The 27,488-nt window shown below is 40.5% G+C and overlaps 1 protein-coding gene across 1 annotated transcript; it reads left to right on the top strand.

Moving 5' to 3' along the window:
* The first annotated feature begins 1,301 nt into the window (after positions 1-1,301).
* Positions 1,302-22,253, top strand: LOC114357590 (IQ and AAA domain-containing protein 1-like). Its single transcript, XM_028311293.1, has 21 exons — positions 1,302-1,804; positions 2,771-2,946; positions 3,251-3,353; positions 3,641-3,751; positions 4,128-4,218; positions 4,533-4,611; positions 4,955-5,080; positions 6,110-6,224; positions 6,915-7,063; positions 7,508-7,658; positions 8,600-8,767; positions 9,466-9,623; positions 10,083-10,233; positions 10,689-10,798; positions 11,305-11,468; positions 12,493-12,641; positions 15,658-15,757; positions 16,939-17,062; positions 20,436-20,555; positions 20,907-20,985; positions 21,404-22,253. Exons 1-21 carry the CDS (start codon positions 1,691-1,693, stop codon positions 21,530-21,532), a joined length of 2,667 nt encoding a protein of 888 aa, XP_028167094.1. The 5' UTR covers positions 1,302-1,690; the 3' UTR covers positions 21,533-22,253.
* The last annotated feature ends 5,235 nt before the right edge of the window (positions 22,254-27,488 follow it).

The following is a 27,488-nucleotide window of genomic DNA, read 5'->3' as shown; positions in this document are numbered from 1 at the left end:
GTCGAACAAAACTTACCACCTTTGGAGTGGCGTTATGGTAGGGTAGTAGAGCTACATCCGGGAGCAGATAATGTAGTGCGCGTAGTTACGCTCCGAACGGCAACGGGTATTCTTCGTAGGCCGGTTACAAAAATTTGTCCATTGCCTATTAATAGTTAAGTTTTTTCCCGCTTTGAGGTGTATAATAATAATATGTATATAGGTCTAGGAAGTTTTGTTTTAGTTTCCTAATTAATTCATTCATTAATTTTGTTTTAATGCAAGTACTTATCCTTGCGACTTTTAAGTTGTTGCTAGAGTGCAATATAATTTAATTTTCACTGTCTCTGTAAGAATGCGTGCAGTGTTTTATTATTTCTTCTTTTCCTCTTGAAGAGGTTTAATTTACTTTTTTTTGAAATCCCTAAGTGATTTCAAGTGGGGGGGTATGTTTAATACCTCCATGCTCAGCATACTGGCTGATTCGATAATTTTTTATAAAAAAAAGAAAAAAAGGAAAAAAAGCTGTCAATTGTTTTCACGTACTTCGCAGCTCGCTTTTTGTCTGTAACTCAATACAATTTTTCTGCGTCGTATCAAATCAAATATTATCATCGTCGTTTTCTTAGACCTACTGGTCAAACGTACTCCACAAAGTATTGTGATTTAATTAATAAAATGAAGGTTATTATTAACATTGTGTTTGATTAATTATTTAAGTCCCTACCAACATGAGATAACCAACCAGTTATCCTTTAGGTTGATTGGTAACTTCATCATCATCATTTCAGTCACAGCACGTCCACTGCTGAACATAGGCCTCCCCCAATGACTTCTATCCATATCGCCCGGTAAGTAGCGGCTTGCATCCAGCGCCTTCCTGCTATCTCTATGAGATCGGTCCACCTTGTGGATGGACGTCCCACGATTGGTAACTTAGAAGATTAATTTAAAAGACAAAGAGAGTTAGCAGCTCAGTTTTGTCCCGGTTTCTGAAAGGGGGATATGGTAAAAAAAAGTCATTTCTATTAGTGACGTAGATTGGTCACGCAAACGCAGACGAAACCTCGAGCAAAAGTTAGTGAAAAAACTTGCGTCATTGCGTTGCAAGCATCAGAAGAATAAAAGTAAAAAAAAAGTTCTGCCACTGTCATTTTTCCACAATAATGTCAAAATTCCCGTCCAAATTTTTCAGAGAAATACTAAATTAGAAATTAAATTACTTTAATAAATTCTAAATTCCAGTGATTTCTATCATGTGATAATATAAGCTCAAAAATATTATCAAAGCTAAATTTACTGTGTTACCTATGTACTTTTACTTCAACTACCACCAAAGAAGAAGAAATGAAACTTCATCATCAAATCTAGTTGTTTTATAACTTGTAGTAAATATTTATCAAGGGACACTCTTTACTCTGGATTATTAAGTTAAGCATCTACCTTGACACCTACGGCACCTACGCCTTCACCCTCGTGAACAAACTCTTATTTCTCCATACAAACTTTGGACCCCCGTTTCATCCCTTTAGGATTTGAATTGTGGGTAATCCTTTCTTAGCGGATGCCTTGTGCGTGCCTTTCAGCGCAATCCGTTTTGTACTTTGAGTTGTGTGTTGATAGTCAGTCAATAACGGTTGGATTGTATAGAGAGAAGAAAAGAAGAAGAAGGAAATATATTAATAAGTCTAAGAACTTTTGAGATGACAATATGCCTCCTGTAAAGATTCCACCCAATTTGACGTTAACAATCGATGCCCATAAGAAATGGCTGACGTTACTAGATGAAGCTAAGGAGTTGGTAGATGAAGATATTGATTTACAGGTAAGTTTCTGAAGAAATGTTAATATAAGAAACTAGCGGCCGCTCGCGACTTTGTACGTTCCCGTTTTACCTTCTTAGGAGTTGAATTTTGCAAAATCCCGTCTTAGTGAGCACCTACGTTATAAAAGGAACCCCCATGCAAAGAGACTCCTAGCACTTGTAGTTTATGAGATTTCGTGATGAGTGAGTCAGTCAATCAGCGACCTTTCGCCTTTATAGATAATAAGATTTGCTTGAAAGAGAAACTTTAAAATGTCTTTAACCGTAATAACTTGCTAAATACTTGACAAGAGAAAGAGACAAAAAAGAGTATCAAGCCAAAGTTATAGACGAAGCAAACTTGGCCTTCACTGGTTGGGTTTTTATTGGTGTTCAAGGTGTAGATCCTGGCTTCACAGGAGTTGCAGCGGTGGGAATAGTCCCATTAGAAAAATATATTTTCGAGAGAAATATTTTTGGCTTTTCTAAGGGTAATGTAACAAAATTCATTCATAATAGACAGAGAAGTTAAAAATGTTAGAAGAAGATAGCACAACTCGAGTAGTAGACATATGAAACAAAGAAATACCTTTTGAAACACATCTACCTGTGATTTCCGTCTTGTCTTCAAAAGGTGACAGAAATTATTATTTACTTTCCACCAAATGATACTTTTAAAACACACTGTAAACTTACTGTCTAAGATTTTAGATTCAAATCGAAATCAACTGAAGAAATTCAGTTGAATTAGATAAGTATACCTAGATCGTGTCATCTACGAAGACGCGTGGTCGAGGTTAGCGCGGGGTGCGGGGAGTTTGATCCGAGCAATCCGAGCGTCATTATTGTAGTGTGCGTGTGCACTCGTGGATAATTTAGCGTGTACTGATAACACTCAAACATTAGCGGAAGAACGGTGAGGCGCGTCTTCGTGGATGACACGATCTTTAATCTTGCTACTGTCTGTACTTTTTCCTCCAAATCCAGGAGAAAGCAGCCAAAGGCCTCCGTCTGAAAGACAGGAACCTCCCAGCCGAAGTCCTAGGCCGCAACTATGCGCAGTACTGTGACGTCATCAACCGAATGTACGACTCGTATCTGAACAATGTCCACCTCCAGAGGGCGCCGTATATGCTGCAGATCATCAGCGTGCTTTTAAAGAGGTAATGACATCACCAGCATGCAGCATCATCAGGTCTTTTAGTTTTGCAGGAGCACGACCCTCTAATTTAGTAGGCAAATGGAGGTTTTGTCCTACACTCCCCACGCTGGCCAGACGGGTTGGGGAGGCCTGACATATGCATACTTATTTGTCCCTTAGTGACTCGCTTTCAACTACATCCACCGGAAGAATAGGATAGTTTTAGAAGTCCTTGAGGCTTTATCCAGCACTAGTCGTGTTTTGGTAGAAACGATGGTCTAATAACTTCCAATTTGAACTCTTACTTAGTTAGATAATGGTTCCAGATTATACGAGCTACGCAACGAGATAGTCCATCTGATCGTGAACGACTACATCTATGTAGACAGTGGCTTGATACAGTACAGACTGACTCCGGATCAGATTCAGGTAATCATCCGATGACGTGTCTAACTGAGGTATCGGATACTCAAACCTAATAAATTTTTTTGCCTGTAAGACTAAAATAGTAAGACACGGGTCTTAACCCTTAAGCTTGTGTTACGTGTGGGCTCACCACAATAGTCGAGCGGCGCGGCGCCGGCGGTGGGATTCGAACCCGCGTTCCATTCAAAATAATAAGTTCAAAGAAGTTGTTCATACGTCACACTTTACAACATTTAAAATCTACTGTCATCTCTTTTTCGCTTCAGTAAGTCAGGTACCTCCAATTCCAGATAGTGATCCCATACCACTTCCCTCTGGAATGCCGAAACGAATCCACCGAGCAATTATTGCAAAAGATGTGGGCTGAATCTTACAAAAGAAAGAACGCTCCTCCCAAAAAGGTAACATTCACGAAGTTTTTATTTTTCTAGTCCTAGTTTGATAAAATATTACACCTTCATAATTATAATAAAATATGACATTCACAGTAAGGTCATTAAAATTTAGTCTCTGACTCTTCACTGTAGGTTCATGGCTCTGTCTAATTTACCGAGCAAACCAAGTCTGTCCGTGTACCTATGACCCTTTTACGATTAAGTTACTGAACCTAAAAACAACATTGTTTTTGGCAAAACAGGATAATTTTATCCCGGATTTCACCTCATGCATCATCATGATAACCAAAGCAAAATGATAGCGTAGTATAGAAATAATGGTAGGACATACCAATAGGTACCTAGTCTTTCTATTCAATAAAATAATAATTAAAATCCTCAGGAAAAACCATCAAAAGCAGCCAAGAGTGGGATGTTCTCAGAAACAGATGTGCAGGAAGCGGCATCAGAGTCGTCAGAAGAAGAAGAAGATGGTAAGTATCTATGGAAACCATCTTTATGGCAAAATAAGACTAAAAGAAACTCATTGGAGTATTGACTCTATAAATGCATGAAGCAACTTAACGCCGTTGTATAATATTAGAAAATTATTGAAAAGAACATACCGACTACAGCATACTAACTACCAGATATATTACTGATTTCAGAAGGACGTAACGTAAATTTTTCAGAGATATACATATAGCTTAAAAAGTATAGAGACTGTTATTGTCAGAATTTATTTACGTTAGCATAAGCGTCACTAATAACGTGTCCATAAATGAAGATTTTATTTCTTGTGTATCAGTTTCAGAGGAAAGTGTTCATACGGTGATACCAGAAGAATACATCCAGGCAAACATAATACAGGCCCATGAAAGATTCAGGTAGGTAATCGAAATATTTTGTTTCAAATATTAAATCTTTTGTTTTTCTTGTCGGTTAATGTCTACCGAATAAAGGGCACTTGAGTTTCTGAGGGGCTAGTGTGAGTTTACATCAAACGCGCTCACTAGTGAGTGCGTCAAAAAATGACATTAAATGTATAACGGATTGTACAGCGACCCTAGCGGGAAACGTTCAAAAACTCACACTCAGCCCATAGTATAGGCCTTTTACTTGTTGGACCGACGATCTGGTGAAGGTTGCGGGAAGCACTTGGATACGGGCAGCGATTTTGTCCAGCTGTACGTTCTGTTGATGATGATGATGATGATGATTTTCTTTCAGACAATGGTACATTGCTGACTACAGATCGAAATGTAACAGACGGAAAACATATTTCGCGGACAAAGTTCAAGAGGCGCCATTGGAAATGAAAATCAAGGCTGCCACACTAATTCAGAAAATATACAGGTAAGAAAAAAGAGATGGAAAGAGAGAAAGATAAGATAAGGGAAATAAGTAGATAACAAATACTGTTTTATTATCCACTAGCTGTGCCCGCGACTTCGTAAGCGTGACAACCCGTTTTCGCAACATTTTTCATTGTTGCTCTGCTCCTATTGATCGTAGCGTGATGTTGTATAGCCTATAGCCTTCCTTGATAAATGGGCTATCTAACACTGAAAGAATTTTTCAAATCGGACCAGTAATTCTGGAGATTAGCGCGTTCAAGTAAACAAACAAACAAACTCTTCAGCTTTATAATATTAGTATAAACACAGAATAATAATAAGTACTACGTACAGAAGTTTTACTTCGCGAAGGTATTTAAAAAAATGTATGCTCAATGTCATTAACAATATGGTGTAATTTAGCCTGTCTCAAGAGTCAAGCACCATTTTGTTGACAAACGTCAGTGATCGGCACTGCGCCGAAGCTATAGGGCTGACTTCGGTAAAATGATGTGACGTGAGGTGCCAAACTGCGGAAAATGGCGGAGGAAATACATGATTTAGCATGAATTATCATGAATAATAACTACTTATTTACCTCTCAGTGTCTTGAGGCAACTTAAAAAAGTACATTCTGTGTTTTTACTGCACATATTTAGTACACCATTTTCTTTATTTTCTTCCATCATACACAAGAATACGCGTGCGTGAGTCAATGTACGCTCGTATGTAAGGCCTTGTCGAATAGTATCCTGTAGGTGGGCCATCGTGCGTGTTTTGTTTTTGATGTAAACTCGCGGAGATGAACAGGCCTGGTATAAATTCTATCACTGTTCACTCGGGACCATTAATTTGATTGTTTTTAGTGCGTAAAAATGTTAAAGGGGGTGAATTTCATCCTATGGGGAAACAATAATTTCCTACTTAGGGTTATTTTAAAAACCAACTTTACTTTTGGAAACAAATGTTTCTGGAATGCACATGGGATGTCAAGATACTACTGATCACGTTGAGTCTTCTTGTGTTCTTCCTATCACTTTCTTTTCAGGGAATTTATGAAGGTAAAGAGACAGCGAGTGGTGGATACAAGAAAGGATATGATGCTGGGACTCATCCCCAACCCTTGGGCGGATTCTTTGCACTTTGAAACAGAGAACAATAAAGTAATAATAACTATATTATATATATAAAAGAAAGTCGTGTTAGTTACTCCACTTATAACTCAAGAACGGCTGAACCGATTTAGCTGAAAATTGTCAGGGAGGTAGTTTAGAGCCAGGAGAAGGACATAGGATACTTTTTATCCCGTATTAAGGCGGAACAAAGTTCGCCGGGTCAGCTAGTTTGTAATAAATAAAGAATCTCACCAAATCCCACCGTTGCGGGTCCAATGACAGTTGACCCCGGAACAAACTTGACCTTCACTGGTTGGGTTGTAGGCGGTCAAGCTGTAGATCCTGGGTACACAGGAGTGGCAGCGGTGGGAACGAGAGGTGGGAATACTCCCGTAATCCCACTAAAAGTATTCATGTAAAGTGTTGCCAAGATACCCATATGGTCCGCATTGTGAAAAAAATTTTAGAACGCATGTAAAGCCAAGTTCTAATCACTCTATACCTTAGTAAAAATAATATGTGACACGGCCAGTACTTACAACCTGATCGAGTTTACTGCGTACCTGGCTGCCGTGACGTCATACCGACGATCTGGTACTGACGGAGCGAACGCGGGCAGGTGTGCGGGTGAGTGCGAAGGAGAGTCGTATTCCAGCTAAGTGCGCAGTTATTGACCGGGGAGCAGTAGATAGGTACGTAGATGCTATTTTTTAAAGCTTTTTCCCATTTTCGACCCAGATCTACGAGAGACGACGCAAAACAAGAACGAAACTACAAGGGATATTCCTAAAGGAGCTGGAGAAAGAGAAGATCCGACTGCTAGTATTCAAGAAAGAGAACCAGATCGATGACATCACGGAACAAGTCAGGGTCTGGTTTAGAGAATGGTATGTACCATAAAGTAGAGACAGAGAAGTAGAGCATTTAAAAATATTAAACCTAAGGCAGGTCACATAGGTCGTAGAGCTGATGGCCGCTGGAGCAGAAAAGTTCTCAAATGGCAACCACGGGCCAGAAGACTTAAAATCTATCTTGTTTTGTTGTTACAGTGATTTGGGAGAAACTAAAGGTATGTATCATAATTGTTTCTAAGGTATAAATTAAATTTAATTTCAAAAATGATTATACCTAGTTAACCTCTTTTATGTGAGCAGGCCTCCCTAGGTGGACCGACGATCTGGTGAAGGTAGTGGCAAGTACCTGGACTGGATGGGGACGGTCCTGGAGGAGGCCTTTGTCCAACAGTGGACTTCATTTGGTTTGTGGGAACGGCTGAAGAAAGAGATAAATAGAAAGACAGAGAGAGTGAATATTATAGTCGTTATTTCCAGGTACTACGGATACGGATTCTTCCCGGAGTTCCCTTATGACGTAGAAGGGGGCACCATGATGGTCATCAGGGGCGACTACCCGACCATCCAGGAGAAGAAGGATGAAGATGAGAAGTACTTAGCTGCTACCAAGGGGAAAACGAAAGAAATGGTTTGAAAGAACTCTTGATAAGGTGTACTTTGCTATCCATTCACATACCAAAATGGGTTTTATAAAATTAATCTGACATTGTATCACATACGTCTGTCTGTGGCATCGTAGCTCTCGAAACGGATTTATACGAATTATACGGATTTATACGGATATTTAAACGGATATTTCTATTTGGAGAGCGATTTCATCAAGGCGATCTCGTAGCTATAGTTTAATCGATTCAGCTGCATGCTGCATTAGCTTTTTTTTTTTTCGAATGAGGGGAAAGTGAGCATGGTTCACAGGTCTAATTTACTTAGAAAGGTGAGCAGCCTGAGACGGAGCCACGTGGTAAGTTCGGTAAGCTTACGTCCGAACCGAAATAACGCAAAAATCAAAATCAAAAGTATTTATTCAGTTTAGACCACAAGTGGCACTTATAAACGTCAAAATATTATTATAGAAAATAATAAAAAAATAAAAGGTAGCCCTTATGGGGCACTTTACATGTCTCCTTATCTTTTGGGCCCTACCAGCGCTTCGAGACAAACATAATATGGCAAGTGCTGAGAAGAAACGCCGGAACAAACTCAGTCACCACTAATTGCCAGGAATTATCTAACGGTAAGAATAACCAAATTCGAGTACATCAAATATGTACAGACTGAACTGACCACGCATCCTTGTCATCAATATAGTTTCGAACGTTGTAGTACCCTTTGGACATATAAGGGTATTTTTTATTTGTATCTTAAATTTGTTTATTGGCAACTCGACAAGGTTGTGTGGTATTTTGTTAAATATGGCAATGTCACAAGACACAAAGATGGCCAGTATATGTTGTGATGACACAGAACGGAAACGTGGTAGGCCTCAAAGAAGTTCAAGGTCATCTAGAGGGTGAACCCTTGCTAAGCTAAATCTAATTAATTCTTCTGTAACACTCTGTACTTCTTCAGCTAAAACAAGAGAAACAGCAGGCGAAAGCAGACGCTTTGATGAGAGCCGAGATGGCGAAAGAAGCGGCGAAGAAGGAAGCAGAACAGCTGTTGAAGTTGCGATGTAATCCCATGTCCGATCCTGGATATGAAGTCAAGACATCAGAGCTGAAAGGGAGCTTGCTTGAGGTGAGTTCGTTCGATCATCATCAGCATCATTTCAGCCACAGGACGTCCACTGCTGAACATCCTCCCCCAATGACTTCTACATCGCCGGGTTGGTAGCGGCCTGCATCCAGCGCCTCATTCGTTCATTTCAGCCAAATGACGTCCACTGAACAAATGTCTCCCCATGATTTCAACAACGACCGGTCCTGCGCTGCCCGCGTCCAGGCACTTCCCGCGACTTTCACCAGATTGTCAGTCCACTAACTTGTTGGTATAGGTGAGGTGAAGATGAAGAATTACAGGTCTAGCGCTTGACTTTGTCAATGCCTGAGGCACGGAAGCGGCATGCGAAGACGTGACTTATGACGTCAGAGCATACATATACCCCCTTATTAATAAAAGTTACACCCAAGTTGAACAATTTTAACCAAATCAAATCAAACAATCATTTATTGTGTTAGTAATCCAGAGTTCATCCTAGGTGTAACTTTTTATTAATAAAGAGGATAGTCTGAAGGACATCTGAACGCTGTTCTCTCTCGCTGACGTTTGATGTCATAAAAACACCCTCCCGTGCACACAGCTATGCGCTACTAGACTTATAATTTAACCTCTACCCGGCCAATCTGGAAATGATTTGAGAAGGTCTATGTTCAGCAGTGGAAATCCTGTGGCTGAAATGATGATGGATGACGATTCATATTTACAAAATCTTTTAGGCTTTCCAAAACTACCGCGCGGCCTGGTCCATCTACGACAGGTTTCCACCTGACACGTGCGCTGACGTGGTCTACGGGTACATCCACGGGCTGCTGACGGAAGAACTGATGTGTCAGTTACATAAGGATGCCAGGAAATACGTGGATGAGCTCATGAGGTATGTATGTAGGGTCAGCTGTGCCCATGTGACAGTTTAGCTTTCCTTCGGGACAAACTTGGCCTTCACTGGTTGGGTTTATTGGCAGTCAAGCTTTAGATCCTGGATACACAGGAGTTGCAGCGGTGGGAATAGTCCCGTAGTTGTGCCCATGGCAAATTGTTTTCTAGACCAATTATGGTGAACATACTCATATTATGTGACTGTAGGACCCAGTAGCGAGTTATGGGATACTCCCAAAAGTTCTTAATTAAGTAAAAAATGACAAGCTCAAGCTTAATTTAGAAACCGGGGGTTGGTCCAGTGAAGATTGTGATACCTCTGCACACAAAATAAGCGAAACCTGGACTTTTTTGGTGATGTGGAAGTTATTGGGGGATACCTATTCAGCAGTGGAAATCCTGTGGCTGAAATGATGATGATGATTATAGGCTTAAAAGATCTTTTAACACTTTTTAGGATAGACCTAAAGCTGCTGATCAAGGCGCAGCAAATAATGTACAAGGAGGTGGGCTGGAAGTTTCCTAAGATGAGGACCAGGCCCAAGCCCAAGAAGCCTTCGGTGCCCAAGCCCTTGGTCGTGGATAACGCACTGCTGAAGGAGTTTGAGGTAGGTCTATTGTCGATATACGAGTATGTACCTGCTCTTAGTGACTGAATATTTCTGTCTCTTCCCACCACCGCATTTTGTGAGTCTAAACCTTAATAATAATAAAATCTATCATAATATAATAATGCTGGATACAAGGCATGTTAATTATTATAGAGATAATAACTTAGCTTCCTCTAGTTTCAATTAATGAAAATCTCATAAGTAGCCACTGACAACCTACAGCTTGAATACCAAGAGCATGGAATTATTCGCATTAGATGCGACGAGTACCTATAGTGGAAATTGCTAGAAACTGTCCTTTTTCTTTTTAAAATATTTCATAGATGCGGCAAGTCTGGTCAAATATCACCATACTGTTTGACATCAACCTATGACTTCGCTCCTTCAATATTCGGACAAATCGTTTTGGAGTGAGGACCTCATTGCTTAGAAACTATTTATTTCCTTTCCAGGAGGTTTTCGACCTAGGCATCATCAGCAAGCCTACAGCCAAGATGAAGGATGTGTACGGTGACACCAACTATGCTGCCTACGACCTCAACATACGGGACCCCAATGCAACGTAAGTTTTCGAGGAGTTTTAGGAGCCTTTTTTTAGCCTGTAATTATCTCCTCTAGTGGTTAGAGTTACATAGTTGGACTATATAGTACAGGGTTTGATTCGCAGGACTCACAAATTGTAAGTGACAAAATAGCCCAAGGTATCAGCATTAGAGTGTCCATTTGAAAGGTATAGGTCTATCGCTTGACTCAGCCAGTGCCTGAGATATGGAAGCGGCACGGGAAGTTTTTGTAACGTGAAAATTAAATGTCAGCGAGACTTCAGATCTAATTCAGGTTTATATTATCTTCTGTCACGTCACAAAAGTAAACTTCGCTCCTCCCGTGCCGCCCCCATACCGCAGGCACTGACTGACCTTCAACTAGTTAGGAACCTTACGGAGCTGGTCTATTGTGGTGGACTCACGCTTAGCACAAGCAAACTCTTAGCTAAAAAGGGTGACTGGAATACCACAAATTCAGTCTAGTTCGTCTAGTTTCGATCTTCACCTCTTTTCCTCCTCCCAGATTCCCCCCACCAGGATACGGGGACATAAAGAACCGCGTCACCCTCTCCTGCATCTACGGGATCGGGATGGACCCTGGCGCCACCAGGAACAAAGCCGTCATGCTGATGGGACCCCCCAGGAATGGGAAGAGCTTCCTGGTTGATGTGGTAGCTGGGGAACTGAGTAAGTGTTCATTAATATTCAACTATAGTCTGGTCTGCGAGCACGTAGAATTTTGTCCAATAACCCCAAGCTATCCATCCTTATCGCTCGCGCGTAATTATGTTGCTGTCGCGCTCGCACACTCACTGCGGGCGCCCGTCGCACAGTCGCGACAGCAATATAATTACGCGCGAGCAATAAGGATGGATAACTTGGGGTCATTGGACAAAATTCTACGTGCTCACAGACCGGGCTTACACAAAGGTGATTGAGTTTCTTCGCCACTTCTCAGCACCAACCCATATGTTGTCCCGAAGTGGTGGTCGGGCAAGCTATATTTGGGACGTGTATAAGTGCCCTGGAAAGAGCCTATGTACTGAATAAACTATTTGAATTTGAGTTAACTAAATCAAAACTAAAACAAGAATTCCACAGCACCGGTCATTGTGGAATTCTTTCCCATTTCCCGTCAAGATCATCGGTCCATCTATTGGGGGGTTTACCGATACTTCCGACCCGTGGTCACAACTTTTCGTTTCAGTCAAATGATATCCACTACTAGACAAAGGCCTTCTCCAAGGACTTCCTTATCGACAGGTCCTGCGCTGCCCGCATCCAGGTACTTCCCGCGACCTTCACCAGATCGTCGGTCCACCTAGTAAGGGGACCTGCTCACACTACGTCGTCCAGCCCGTGGTTAAAGTGATTGATATACCTAGCTTGCAGAATTGCTAAAACCAAGTGGCAGTGGCAGATAGCTCGTAGAGCTGACTTATTGCTTAAGGTAATTTTGCAATGGAGGGAAGTCGAACTTCAACTTCGAACTCCTATGTTCTTCTGATTATTTCGTCGCGTTTAATGACAGTTAAACTTTCCCCCGGGACAAACTTGACCTTCACTGGTTAGGTTTTTATTAGCGGTCAAGCTGTAGATCCTGGCTACACAGGAGTTGCAGCGGTGGGAACGAGAGGTGGGAATAGTCCCGTTATGGTTATTTTAACAGTTGTTAAGACAAAGTGCCATCATCTTAAATATTTTTCTACAGAAGCTGTGAAGATCGACATCACTCCAGAGGTGTTCAGCGCTGTCCTGGAGAAGCCAGCCAAGGTCCTGACCCAAGTCTTTCAAATCGCAAAGGTGTTCCAACCTGCTGTCATATACATGAGGAATGTGGAAAGAGTTTTCGCTAAAAAGGTGAGTTTACCCTCATATTGCTTGAGATTTTATATTATAACGTGATAACGTGACAATTTTGATTCTCAAAATAAGTTTCGTGCAACCATTTCTCATACAAGTTCACTTTACGACACGTTCACAAGGGCGCTGTTGTAGTTTTCGTACTAAATCTTTTGATGGCGATTCGAATACGCAAACGATTCGAACTCGAAAGTTTTTCGTGCTAGTGGTACTGAGCTCTATTCAACGCTGTGCGTTCGATTTGCTGCTTCACTTATGCAAGCATCGTTGTGCCTAAAACATGGGAGCGGCACGTGAGGGTGTTTTTGTGACGTCAAACGTCAGCGAGACTTCAGATCTCCTTCAGATTTGTATGCTCTATCACGTCATAATATGTCAGTGTCACTCCTCCCGTGCCGCTACCATGCCTCAGGCACTGATTGAGTTAAACGCTATCGTTAGTTTCAGCCGAAAGACGTTCACTGCTGGACAAAGGCCTCCCCCATGGATTTCTACCAAGACCGGTCCTAAGCCGCTCGCATCCAGGCACCTCCCGCGACCTTCACCAGATCGTTGGTCCACCTAGTGGGAGGCCTGCCCACGCTACGTCCGGCTCGTGGTCGCCACTCAAGAACTTTCCTGCCCCAGCGGCCATCAGCTCTACGAGCTATGTGCCCCGCCCACTGCCACTTGATTTTAGCGATTCTGCGGGCTATGTCAGTCCCTCTGGTTCTCCTACGGATCTCCTCATTTCTGATTCAATCACGCAGGGAACCGTTATAGCTGTATGGTTGCAAACATTACTGTATCTGGATGTTTCTAGCAACATGTTCCGACCCGTTTTCTTTCCAAATCCTCCATTCGTCATCATCATCATCATCTCAGCCATAGGACGTTCACTGCTGAACATAGGCTTTTCCAAAATGCTTTCCATGCTGCCGGATTGGTAGCGGCCTGCCTCCTCTGGTAAATTAGAGAGTCGTGCTCCTGCAGTGGAGACTAAATGACCTGATGATGTTGAAAGAGGTTTTAAATGCGGTTAAATAATCAAGTTGCAGTGATGACGAGAGGTGGGGTCATGACGTCATAGGCACCGCCCTCAAAACGGCACTAATGTAACTAGCATCTTAAGTGATGATAATGTGTCAAACAAATTATATTATAAGGTCTAGCATTCAACTCAGTCAGTACCTGAAGTATGGCAGCGGCAAGGGAGGGGTGACATTGACATATTATGACGTGACAAAGCTTAAAATTTTGAAGGAGATCTGAAGCCTCTCTGACGTTTGACGTAGGGATGTTATGGATAATTATGTAGTTTCGGTCATGGATACGGTTACGGATATAGGAATAATATTATACCGGTTTCGGTTACGGATATTTTTTTGTTTCGGATATCCGAAAGTTTCGGTTACGGTTACGGATATCTGTGCTTTAGAATGCAATTTGCAATAGTTGTCCAACACGGTTCATACATGGCCGCACACTTTACATCGAATAAAAAGTAAATAAAAAATAAAAAATGGTACTAGATGGCATTATAAAGGTAAATCAGGCTGTTATGCCTTTATACAATACTTAATGCTATACAAAAAACAATTTAAACTGCCTACATCCGAAACTCTCCGAAACTTTTGAATCGGTTACGGTTTCGGGTATTTTTTTATTTCGGATATCCGAAAGTTTCGGTTACGGTTACGGATACCCATAACATCCCTGGTTTGACGTTCCAAAAACAGGGTGTCCCGCTCCCATACGTCAGGCACTGACTGAGTGAATGAATGAAGTGCCAAACAAATTAATTTTAACTCCAAAAATAGTCGTATCATCTAAGTGTGTTGACTTTTCCAATATTTGTTGAAAGTATTAACTGTAATAACATTTATTAAGGTTCGAGTCTTAACCTTGTGGAGGTGTCACGTGTGTTTTCATTATAGACTAAGAGCTAGTGAACGCCAGACCTACATCAATATCTATAAAAGCAAAAGGTCACTGACTGACTCACTCACTCATCACGAAATCTCAGAAACTACAAGTGCTAAGAGTCTCAAATTTCGCATGGGAGTTCCTTTTAGAACGTAGGCGCTCCTCACTGAGGCGGGATTTTGCAAAATCGGCCGCTTGTCATTTTATAAAAGCTGAAAGTTTGTCACCGTATGCTCCCAATATAGGTAGGTTAGAATTCTGGTCCATCAAGAACTTTGGGTCATCGTGGCTTTGGCAGCTACCCTAAAAAGATTGTCTGGCAAGGAGTTGGAACTGTCAAAACTGTCTGACTGATGAGGAAACAACTTCTAATTATTGCCCACATTGCCCACGACAACCCAAAGTTGATGATGCATCAACATTCTTACCTATATTGGGAGCATACGCTGACAAACTTTCAGTTTTTATAAAATGACGTAGGTCTAGTGTTCACTAGCTCTTAGTCTATAAGAAATGATAATATTATTAAAATTTAGTGTTACGAGACACAAATATTTGTACGTTTATTTAGATTGCCAAATTTCAGTTATTTTTACGTCGTGGTAACATTTAATTTGCAATGTGAATTGGGAAAATACCAAATTGTTGGAATATAAGTTGCATTTTTGACTACTTATTTCTAACCACTAGCTTTCTGCCTGCGCTTCGCTCACGTAGATGGAACACAATCCCTAGTTTCTCCATAATACAAACTTTGAACCCTTTCATCCCTATAAGGGGTGAATTTTGGAAAACACTTAGCGGATGCCGGAGCGATTTGAAATATGTTGGTAGATCATTTAATCGGTGACAGCTGTTGCCTTTGTAGGTAACACATAACTTTCTATTGCAGAATTAAATTACTAATACTGGTAGGCTCTTTAACCTAAACACGAGTATGCTTGTGTTACATGTGGTTTCACCACAATAGTCCAGTGACGTCGGGGTTCAAACCAGCGATCCTCGGATCACGAATCGGCCACTCCTATACCGCATCTATTGTCACCAAAATTATTGTCTTCTTTCTTTCCGTCATAAAATGCCTAAATCACATCGATATCCTTTGTAGGTGCCACCAGAAGATAAATACCTGAATGCAAAAGTATATAAAGCAGCATTGACGAAGTTGCTAAAGACCATGCTGATCGAAGATAAAATCATTTTTATAGGTGAGTTCTTTCTTGACCGGCATAGCGGAGAAGTAATTATTTCCACCAAAATGGAGCGGAGAGGAGATATTAAGTAGGTAGAGCCTTCTTTTTCTGAGCACACAAGGACTTTCGCCAAAGACACTTGAGCGAATCCACAAGCGCGAAAGATATATGTACCCTAAGCGCGAACGATATTTTTGGGATAAAGAATTCTCATTATTTTTATGGACTTATCGCTCATGACGTAATCGCTGTTCAGAGTGACGTATTTTAAATGGTATCGCCACATATCTCCTCTCCACTCTATTCAACTCTATTTATTGAAGCTGAGTGGAGACGAGAACGTAGGTAGATAACGAAATTCCATTGGTGTGCAATGTGGGGAGTGTAGGCCAAACCCTCCATTTGCCTCTGGTAAATTAGAAAGGGTGGTCCTCATGCAGTTACTTCTGGTAAATTAGAGAGGGTCATCCTCCGCTTTTGGTGGAAACCTTTGATATGGAGGGAAGTCGAACCTCAACTTCCAACTCCTCCTATGTTCTTCTGATTAATTTCGTTGCGGGTCCAATGCAGTTAAACTTGACCTTCACTGGTTGGGTTGTAGGCGGTCAAGCTGTAGATCCTGGCACAGGAATTGCAGCGGTGGGAACGAGAGGTGGGAATAGTCCCGTGTATCTACTGCATTTTGTACACGCTCTGTAAGCGATTTAGCTCTGCATGTTTAGACGACAGAACTAATAATATTTGAACGCTACAGAGAACTTTAGTTTTTCTTTCCAAAATGGAGCAAGACTTCTGCTTACCATAGCTTCTCTATCCATTATAGCTGTTCGTTTCAGCCGAAAGACGTTCACTGCTGGACAAAGGCCTCCCCCGAAGATTTCCACAAAGACCGGTCCTGCGCCGCTCGCATCCAGGCACCTCCCGCGACCCCCACCAGATCGTCGGTCCACCTAGTGGGAGGCCTGCCCACGCTACGTCTTCCGGCTCGTAGTCGCCACTCAAGAACTTTCCTGCCCCTGCGGCTATCAGCTCTACGAGCTATGTGCCCCACCCACTGCCACTTGATTTTAACGATTCTGCGGGCTATGTCAGTCCCCCTGGTTCTCCTACGGATCTCATTTCTGATTCGATCACGCAGGGAACCATTATAGCTGTATGGTTGGCAATAATTAGATACTGTATCTGGATATTTTTAGCAACATGTTCCGACCCGTTCTCGGCACAGCCGAAGCCGTTGGTGTCTCTGTTCGACGAGGTGATCCTGGTGCCTAGAACTGACTATGGAACTGTTCAGAGATTCTTCTATGAGAAACTACAAAGGTATGTAGACTAAATTTTAATAGTATACCAGCGGCCGCCCGCGATTTCGTACGCGTGGATCCCGTTTTACCCCCTTAGGGGTCGAATTTTACAAAATACCGTCTTAGTGACCACCTACGTTCTAAAAGGAACCCCTATGCAAAATTTGAGACTCTTAGCACTTGTAGTTTGCATGGGGGTTCCTTTTAGAACGTAGGTGCTCATTAAGACGGGATTTTGCAAAATTGAACCCCTGAGGGTGTAAAATGGGGTCGCTAGTCATAAATAAATGCCACCAAAAGTCTCGCAAAAACAGAAATTTATTGCTGATGTTTTATTAACACCTTTGCTGCGGCAGTAACTTTCTAATACTTTCCATTCCTTCGGTACAAGGTCAGTAAACCTGGTATTAAAACTTACATTGTGGCGGCACAAGGCTTAAAGACCTTGTAATATTTAAGATATATTAATTTTATTTTTGGCTTCATGTTAATAGATATTGTGTTTTTTTTCATTGAATATTAATAATAATGCATTTATTGACATACACCTGAAGGCGTTCGTGAATAACTTGTTTAGTATAAAAATTATAGCTATATTCAAAATACAAGGCTTATGCACCCTGTGCCGCACTGAAGTAGGGAAGTCTGGTGGGTATTCTAGGGATGTGAAATACAAATATCGATAGTTTAAATTAAGTTTTAATAAAAATTTAAAAAAGTAACAAAGATATTTTAATAATTTAGTCTAAATATTTTACAAATAAGACATACGTGCATAAATACTTAAATAAGCTATATTTAAAGAAAACATATTATTATTTAATAACATTTAGTTACAACTTCAAATGTTTGTCACGAAAAACATTATTTAAATTAGCAATAAATCGTGTAGCAAATTAAATTATAATCAATTTGCAGTTTTGATTTTGTTTGTTTCTCTTGACGCCATGTCGACATGTGCGTTTCTTACGAATGCGAGGCAACACTGGCTGCACGAAGCTAGCGTGGGGTGCGGTACCAGGTGCGCAGGGTACAAGGTGCTTCGACCTGGTTTCGCATTGTGAAGACATTTTATTACTTCCGTGCGGTACCAGGTCTAAAAACCTGGTATTAAGGTAGGTACATCATTGGATTCTATTTTAAGAATACATCATAGATATATATTCATCACTTTCCTACACCGGACCCAATTGAAGTTATGCCTTTCGCACGACAAGGAAGACTATAATTTTCTTAGCCGCACGGTAAGCGAGACGTACACAAGGTCTATAGACCTGGTTTCGCACTCAACGTGTTAAAGTTACAACTTCAAATGTTTGTCACGAAAAACATTATTTAAATTAGCAATAAATCGTGTAGCAAATTAAATTATAATCAATTTGCAGTTTTGATTTTGTTTGTTTCTCTTGACGCCATGTCGACATGTGCGTTTCTTACGAATGCGAGGCAACACTGGCTGCACGAAGCTAGCGTGGGGTGCGGTACCAGGTGCGCAGGGTACAAGGTGCTTCGACCTGGTTTCGCATTGTGAAGACATTTTATTACTTCCGTGCGGTACCAGGTCTCAAAACCTGGTATTAAGGTAGGTACATCATTGGATTCTATTTTAACCCATTAACGCCCAAATGAAAACTACGGTCAATTTCCCATAGCCAATGTTTATTTTCTTTATAAAAATACTTCAGAAATAATACTAAACACAAAGAAAACCAAAATCAAAATCAGAAGTTAGGTTTTCAGGGGTGTACTTACTAAGTTTAGTACAATGGGCGCTTATGAGTCATATTGAGTAAAGCCTTCTTCATCCTGGCACAGTGTTTTCAGGCACTTGCCATAAGCTGTTTTGACTCTATTGAAACACACAGTAATTTTAAGCTATCAAATCAGCTTGTTTGCTGGTTTATTTTGGTTATAACCATTATTTCATATTTCTTCTCCATCAACTAGAGCAAGACTACCTACTTTTATTTATCTTTTATAGGTCAAATATGTGCGTACTATATATTTGCGGAATGCTAGCTGATCTAAGCGACTATATGGGTTTACTATGCAGTGCAGTCTGCATGCATTTGAAATTGTCATTTCCACCATATAAGCGAACAAGACCCATCCACCGCTTTTTTTCCTTTTTCCTCAATTTGGTAAAGTTCTATAGACTAGTCATCTAATCTAACCCACTGATCTTCTTATTATACTAGAGCTGGACACCCTGTGGTACCTAACTCTACTTTTTTTTTATCAAGAGACCCCATATAATGACCTTTCCCAATGGTTCTAAAGCGTCAACATTTGTTTCAATGGTACCCACATTATTATCTTTCAATCAATGTTAATAAAATTACGTTTGCCTTGTCGAATCTGTCTCTAGGCTTTTTGTGAACATCTTTATAAGTAATCAAAGGATACCTTTTGGTTCTGTTTTCACGTGTGGTTCCAAAAACTATGTAACTAAGTCTCTTTAGGTCGACAAATAGGTCGTAATTGGGAAAACAAAATGTTTCTTTTTGTTGTCTGTAACCCCATAAATAAAGAGCCATGTTATTGGAAAAAGAAAACAATGATTACACATAAAAACTATGAAGAAATAAGTAAACACTCTAATAATAATGTCGTTACTGTACTATTTTACGTAACGTGTCAAGCGCCCATTGTACTAAAGTTTGTACAGCATCACTTTGGGAGTTATAGCATGAAAAACTTTCCATGAAATAAACTTTTCTATGTATTTTTTATTAGGATATGTTGTTAGCTAATACACAAACAACTTATTTGGTATTTTGTGTAACTTAAACCTTGCATAAAAAATTATCAAGTACCTACCCACTAGAAGACATGAAAAAATCACTGAAACGAAATCGCAAAATACTCCCTTAAGATTGTATAATTATGGTCTGTTTTATCTCAGGATATAATGCATAGACCTTTGTTTACCGATTGTAATTATTTCCAGGGTAAAAATACTCACTAAACCAGATTTATCGTAACTTAAACTTGTGTACTATTTATTGTACGGCGGGCGTTAATGGGTTAAGAATACATCATAGACATATATTCATCACTTTCCTACACCGGACCCAATTGAAGTTATGCCTTTCGCACGACAAGGAAGACTATAATTTTCTTAGCCGCACGGTAAGCGAGACGTACACAAGGTCTATAGACCTGTAGGCCTAAGATGCGCGCCGTGATAACTTTTATCGACGTTAAAATGTATGGACAAAATCGATAAAATGGCGTGATAACCGCTTATCGCGGCGCGCATCTTAGGCCTACTGGTTTCGCACTCAACGTGTTAAGGGCGTCCATAAAATTATGCTTGATTTCATAAGGGGGTTGTTGACAAAAGATTAGGAAGAAGCCTAGACCACAGGTGGTCTTTTGTATCGTTCTAGCATCCGAAGCATGCCTCGCGACTACTGCGTGCAGGCGTTGGCGCAGTTGATGCAAGGGTATGGATTCGGGATCATCACGGAGCTGTATGATAAGATCATGAACCCCCTTAGGATTGTCAGGTACTTGAATAACCTCTGGATTTTGTATTGACTGAATTGCATTACTTTAACCGTAAGTATAATTTTAACTGGTGCTTTTGTTTGGAGTTTGGAAGACTTTCAACGTATAGAAAGTTAGATAGTGCAACCCAGGGTAAGCCTTTAGATTCAGGTACAAAATCAATTAAATTAGCACTTTACAACGGAGAAGTATTAATAGGAGAGAGAGATAGTGAGGGAGAGAGAGAGAGAATATCAGTTAGGAAGGATCATAACGTTTGACAACAAGATTATGACCTAAACTATCAATCCCATTTATAAAATATGTCAATAAATTGAGCCCAGATTATAAAATAAATGATTTTTCTACAGGTTGCATATAACTCCGCTATCTCCAGAAGAATTCTTGGAGCCGTTGATTGAAGAGGGAATCGAACCTGTCACTATAGAGGTAAATACATCCACATAATAACACACAAAGCAATTTTATAGGTACTTCGTACGTTTCAGCCAAATGACGTCCACTGCTGGACAAAGGCCTCCCCCAAAGTTTTCCACAATAAACGGTCCTGCGCTGCCCGCATTCAGGCTCTTCCCGTGACCTTTACCTGATCGTCGGTCCACCTAGTAGGAGGCCTGCCCACGCTACGTCTTCCAGCCCGTGGTCACAAAATATAACAGAAGGTAAACTCCATACTAAGCGTGCTCGAACTACGCACACATAGACACCGCTCACGTACGCGTTATCTGGGACTGTCTCGGACGAATGCTAGCACGACTGACGTTCGCTTGAGTCACGCAGCACGCTGCTCATGCGTTTTTGAAATCATTTTGTTTGTGCGAAAATGAGAATTATAATTTATTTTTAGGATTACCAAGAATACGTTGACTTCTTCATAACTAACTCTTACTTGAAGAGAGAGAGGGAAGAGTACGACTTCATCAACAGATACAGGGAAGTGGTTTACAAGAAAATGGCGAAAGAAAAGAAGAAATAAGATTATTATTTGACAAGACATACGTCCGTATTAATTTAACTTACGAGGCGTCACATTAAGACCGATTCTTGTCGTGTAATAGCGCAGTTACACAATGCGCGAAGTTGTTCGACTCAGATAGTGTAAACACACAGTTCCAGTTCGTTTCGCCGTGTGTCGCCCATATTTCCGTACTGCTCGCGCTTGTGTCCGATCAACTTCGCACATAGTGTAACTGCTCCTTAAAGGTACAGAGACTCGCGACCTCTGGTGACTAGCGAAGTCAACTCGCAACAACGTACAATCTGTTTTCAAGCGCTTCCACTAGATGTCGCTGTGCTGACTTAGTTCACGATGTCATGTATTTTTTCCTAAATTAATAATAACTTTAATGTTTCCGACGTCAGATTGTGCCTTATAACAAGTGTTAGCGACTCGTTAGGCGTGACGTGGCGTACTGACCTCTATAACTGTAATTTTTGTAAAGGGATCCTTAAAAAAGAATTGTAAAAGGATCTCTTATAAATTATACATAAATACCTAACGCCAGCGATGACGAGGGCAAAATAAGTTCAAAATAGTCTGATACAAGAACACTTACTGAAAACTCATGCGGACTTCAGAGAACTTTCTAAAAGTATAATATTCCTTAATCTACATGAAAAACTGCCTTTTTTTATTAATATTGATAAAAATATGTTGCACATTTTTGTTTATGTCGTGTACTCGTACGTTATTTTAATTCTCTAAAGTCCGTTTTCACATCATCAATCCCTAATTTTTAAGTGACCCCTATGAAAACAAAATTCCTGTTGTGTTACCATAGGGGTCACTTAAAAATTAGGAATTGATGATGTAAAAACGGGCATAAGACGTTTGCGAATACTTACACCCGTATTCACAAACGATGCTTGCTTAAGTGAAGCAGCAAATCGAACGCACAGCGTTGAATAGAGCTTTGTGATTGGTTCGTGTGTCACGCTGTGCGTCCACGCGTACTGTGAGACCTCATAGTAATGTTTGTAAATACGGGCGTTAGTGTATTTACTGTGTGATGCGTGTAGCCCGCGTATAGAAAAAACATTGTTACTACTATTTGAAGAAGTAAAGTTTGTGTAATTCTATATTTGTTAAATTGTAAGGGATATTCTCGGGATCTACTGACGATTTTAAAAATCCTTTCACCAATAGAAAGCCACATTATTGCTGAGTTTTATAAAAAACCTGAAAAATTCCTCGCGGACGAAGCCGCGGGCAAAAGCTAGTATGAAATAAAGCATCACAGTAAAAGGCACTTTTGGTTACTATTCCACAGTTTATTAATATTTGATTATACATAATCTCTTGAGTCTTGCGACTTCTCGCTACAACGTGAAACTATTGAAAGGCCTCCGCTAGATGTCGCTGTGCGTTCTTATTTCACGCTAACATTAGATTTTTTTCAAATTAATAATAACCTTATGGTTTCTGATCTTAGACAGTGCCTTATGAATACTAATTGTACATTCTTATTGCTTATACGTTTAGATAGAGACATTTTTGCAAAGAGGTCCTTCTAGGATTATTGTAAAAGGACCTCTTATAATAATAAAAAGAAAATAACATGTGGAAATACGAATGTACACATAAACGCCCGTATTCACAAAATTACTATGAGGTTTCACAGTGCGCGTGGACGCATAGGATGACACACGAACCAATCAAAGAGCTCTATTCAATGCTGTGCGTTCGATTTGCTGCTCAAGCAAGCATTGTTTGTGAATACGTGGTGACAAAACCTGATGATGACAATTAAATAAATGTGACTTAAATACCTCATTATTTTTAGTAAAAAAAAAATACCAACCGAATTTAGAACCTCCTTTTGTTGAAGTAACCGACTTTCGACCGACGAAAAGACCAAAGTTCAGTTTTTTTCGTTAATCGAAGTGTTTTTTATTAAATAAGTTGTAATATTATATTGTGATAATGATGGTGATTTTTAGGGTTCCGTAGCCAAATGGAAAAAAACGGAACCCTTATAGATTCGTCATGTCTGTCTGTCCGTCTGTCCGTCCGTATGTCACAGCCATTTTTTTCCGAAACTATAAGAGCTATACTGTTGAAACTTGGTAAGTAGATGTATTCTGTGAACCGCATTAAGATTTTGATGCAAAAATAAAAAAAAATATAAGAAATATTGGGGGCTCCCCATACTTAGAACTGAAACTCAAAAATTTTTTTTTCATCAAACACATACGTGTGAGGTATCTATGGAGAGGTCTGACAGACGCTTTCAAAGTGGAAAAAAGTTGGTCCCCCCCCCCTCTTACTTCTAAAATAAGAAAATGAAAAATCTAAAAAAAACATATGATGTACCATTACTATAAAAACTACCAACGAAAATTGTTTTGAACGAGATCTAGTAAGTAGTTTTTTTTAATACCTCGTAAATCGTAAACCGCTTATTACCGCGTAATCTTTCTTACAAATAACTTAAATTAAAAAAAAAAATAATTTCATAAATCAATGGTACGGAACCCTTTGTGCGTGAGTCCGACACGCACTTGGCCGGTTTTTGGCTATGCTTTGTTCGAGTGAAAAGATGTTTCGGTAAAGTTAAAAATGTTGGTTTTATAGTATTTTTTAATATTACACATACACGTAACATTTAAATTGAAGTAAGTATTTTTATTTCTTTTTGTTTTAATGGTCATTTTCTTTAACGACGAATACATCACACGAAAGAATTTGTGCTACTATGGTGCCACTCAGTCACTCAGGCACGTCCACTTTGGTGCCACTTTGGTTCTACATACTTTTTTACCGCGTTGGTGCCGCTCTAGTGGCACTGGTGCAATTTTTTATTTATTTTATTTTATTAGGTATACAAAACAGGACAGTACCTCTAGCATGAACAACTTTCGTCTTCGAATTGTTTCCGTATTTGACAAAATTCGATTCTCAACCTTCGAATTAAACGATATTTTGATTGTCAAAATAAGTTTCGTGCAACCATTCTCATACAGTTCACTTTACGACACGTTCACAAGGGCGTTGTTTTAGTTTTTTAAACGACAACGATTCGAAGTCGAAAGGTTTTCGTGCTTGAGGTGCAGGTGCTAATTTGGTGTCACTTTGGTGCCACTCTGGTACCACTTTGGTGCCTCTTTGACATAGAGTTATTAACCAACAACTCTATGCTCTTTGATGCCGCGTCGGTGCCACTACTGGTAGCATTTTTTATTTGTTTTATTAGGTATACAAAGCTGTGGACAGGTGCCCTCTGGTGCCACTTTGGTGCCACTTCGGTGCCACTTAACGTCCTCACCTCTAATTTGAAGGCGCCCTAAACGTAAACGTTTACATTATGAAATACCAAGGGGTATTGTCTTCGAATGTTTCAAATAACAAGTTATTATAATCGATTCAGTCACAATCGAACTTTTGTGGGGCATTAATCATTCGCCGTGACAGTGAAATTGCGGATTAATATAAACAAAGTAGGTAAGTATTAAAATATTTGCTGCATTTTTTATGGAAACGGTCCATCATTATTGCTCTGTTTGATTTTTATTTAGATGTGTGTTTTTTTTTAGAAAAGATGATTAGTAAGTCCCGTTAGCCCCTCCTACTAAGCTAAATATGCTTGTGTCACGAGTGGGCTCACCACAATAGTCGAGCGGCGGCGGGATTCGAACCCGCGTTCCCCGGATCACGAGTCGGCCAGTCCGTCCCCTTCCCCGTTCGGCTATCGTGGCTTCTAGCCGTGTGGTTTCGTCAGAGTAGAATAGGACTCCCACTTTTCTCTAGTCGTAAAAGGTGCGGGACGAATTATGCGAGCATCAGGCCTCCCTAACCCGTCTGGCCAGCGTGGGGAGTGTAGGCCAGATCCTCCATTCGCCTCTGTTAATGAGAGGGTCGTGCTCCTGCAGTGGAGACTAAATGACCTGAATGATGATGACAACTGTTTCACTGACTAGGTACTTCCCTTTGAAATTGTGTAGCTTTTGAATCTTTAGGAAAACTGACCCACCATATAACTTTTGTAAAACTGACTTTTATCAAGCAAATACACCTCAAGCATTCTCTTTACAGAACAATGTCTATACCTATTGTGGAAAAGGACAGTGGAAATATCAATTTAGCCTTCAGAAACGACGAAGCTGAAGACGATAAAGCTGTCGATACGGGTGTTGTCAGCTGTGACAAGCATGTGTCAAAAGTGACAAGAGATGAGTCGAAACCAATTGAAGACGAAGAAAACAAAGAAGAAAGGGAGAGCGAATCGAATGAAGTAGACAAAGGTAAGTAGATAGTTGCTTTGGAATGTCTGAAAGGTTTTGGGGATATTTCTACACCAATATTATAAAGGGAACAACATGGAAATCTTTGGGGGAGGCCTATGTTCAGCAGTGGACGTCCTGTAGTTGAAATGATGATGATGATGATAAAGAAGCCATGTACCGGAAAGCGAAGCATAGGACACCCACAAGGTGGCCCGACGACCTCATAAAGGTAGCAGGTACTCAGGAAGGTGCTGGATGCAGGCTACTACTAACCGGTCATTATGGAAATCATTGGGGGAGGCCTATGTTCAGCAGTGGACGTCCTGTGGCCGAAATGATGATGAATATGATGAATGTTGTTAAATAGACTGGTAACACTATACTATTTTGTTATAATTGTCAAATATTTAACTCTCACGACAACTACTATACGATTTGACAGCCGACTCCTTGCGCTACGCGACTCTACGCCCCGCCCTCGGCTGTCGAATCGTATGAAACACCACGATGACACAACGCCACGATCACAAAACGCCACGCTGACACAATGCCACGAAGACAACGCCACGCTCACACAACGCCACGATCACATAACGCCACGCTGACATAAAGCCACGAAGACAACGCCACGCTCACACAACGCCACGAAAACACATCCCTTGTGAGTTGAATATAATTTCAGTTCATTTATTCGTTACCCAGTTAAAGAAAGAAAGAAAGAAAGAAACATTTATGGCCATGGATGGACATCACAAAAGACAAAAGAGGTAAATAAAAAAAAGCAAACAAGACAGAGGCAAGACATAAAACAGACAATAGAAGAGAAAGTAAACAGCAGTGCCACCCTGTCGCACAGCGATGCCCATCGCAATGGGACCCCACTCAGCATAAAATATGGTGTGGCCCCCGGTGAGGAAGGCCACGACGCTGGTTTTCAGTGTGCCCCATGCCGAGTGGAGTTATACCATGATCACTGCATAATTTGGGATCGTATACATTATAGGTCTAACACCTGAGTCCCTGAGGTATGGGAGCGGCACGGGAGGGGTGACATGACATTTATGACGTGACAGTGCAAGTCTGAAGCACATCTGAGTCTCACTGACGTTTGACTTGACCTTCATTGGTTAGGTTTTTATGGCGGTCAAGCTGTAGATCCTGGCTACACAGGAGTTGCAGTGGTGGGAACGAGAGGTGGGAATAGTCCCGTGACGTTTGACATCACAAAAACACCCTCCCGTGCCGCTTCCATACCTACCTCAGGCACTGACTCAATTATAGTTCTTGCAACTCATGAAGGCGAGTGAGCTTTACTTGTGTGTGTACGTGTACGTACATGCACATAACGTTAGTGTAATTTCTATCAAAACTTTGAAAAACAACTGACAGTGGCGAGCCACGCGCTCACTCGCCTTCGTGAATTGCAACAAATATAAATGTAAACTTTAACAATGTAATGTAACATTATACAGAGTGGAAACGATAAGGGATCTCACTTGATTATTTCTTAACTATACCGAAATCGATATCGAAAAACTGGTTACTGTTCCTGTAAGTGCTTCACGAGCTCTTTCAAACGGTACCAATAATAATAGGTTACAGAATAAACGGAAACTATCCGAAAATGAAGAATGTTCCTTAATTTTGTTTTTTACCTTTCTGTATTCTCTGTTAAAAATAAAAAATACATGTGNAAGCGAAGCATAGGA

The sequence above is a fragment of the Ostrinia furnacalis genome, unplaced genomic scaffold, assembly GCF_004193835.3.
Source record: "Ostrinia furnacalis isolate ACB-3 unplaced genomic scaffold, ASM419383v2 OfSCF3264, whole genome shotgun sequence".
Classification (NCBI taxonomy): domain Eukaryota; kingdom Metazoa; phylum Arthropoda; class Insecta; order Lepidoptera; family Crambidae; genus Ostrinia; species Ostrinia furnacalis.
The sequence above is the reverse complement of the archived record's forward strand: the minus strand, read 5'-3'. Positions and strand labels throughout refer to the sequence as shown.

Coding starts and splice junctions, on each gene's coding strand:
- LOC114357590 (XM_028311293.1), top strand. CDS start 1,691: ATGCCTCCTGTAAAGATTCCACCCAATTTGACGTTAACAATCGATGCC. Junction 1,805..2,770: donor ATGAAGATATTGATTTACAG/GTAAGTTTCTGA, acceptor CTCCAAATCCAG/GAGAAAGCAGCCAAAGGCCT. Junction 2,947..3,250: donor ATCAGCGTGCTTTTAAAGAG/GTAATGACATCA, acceptor TAATGGTTCCAG/ATTATACGAGCTACGCAACG.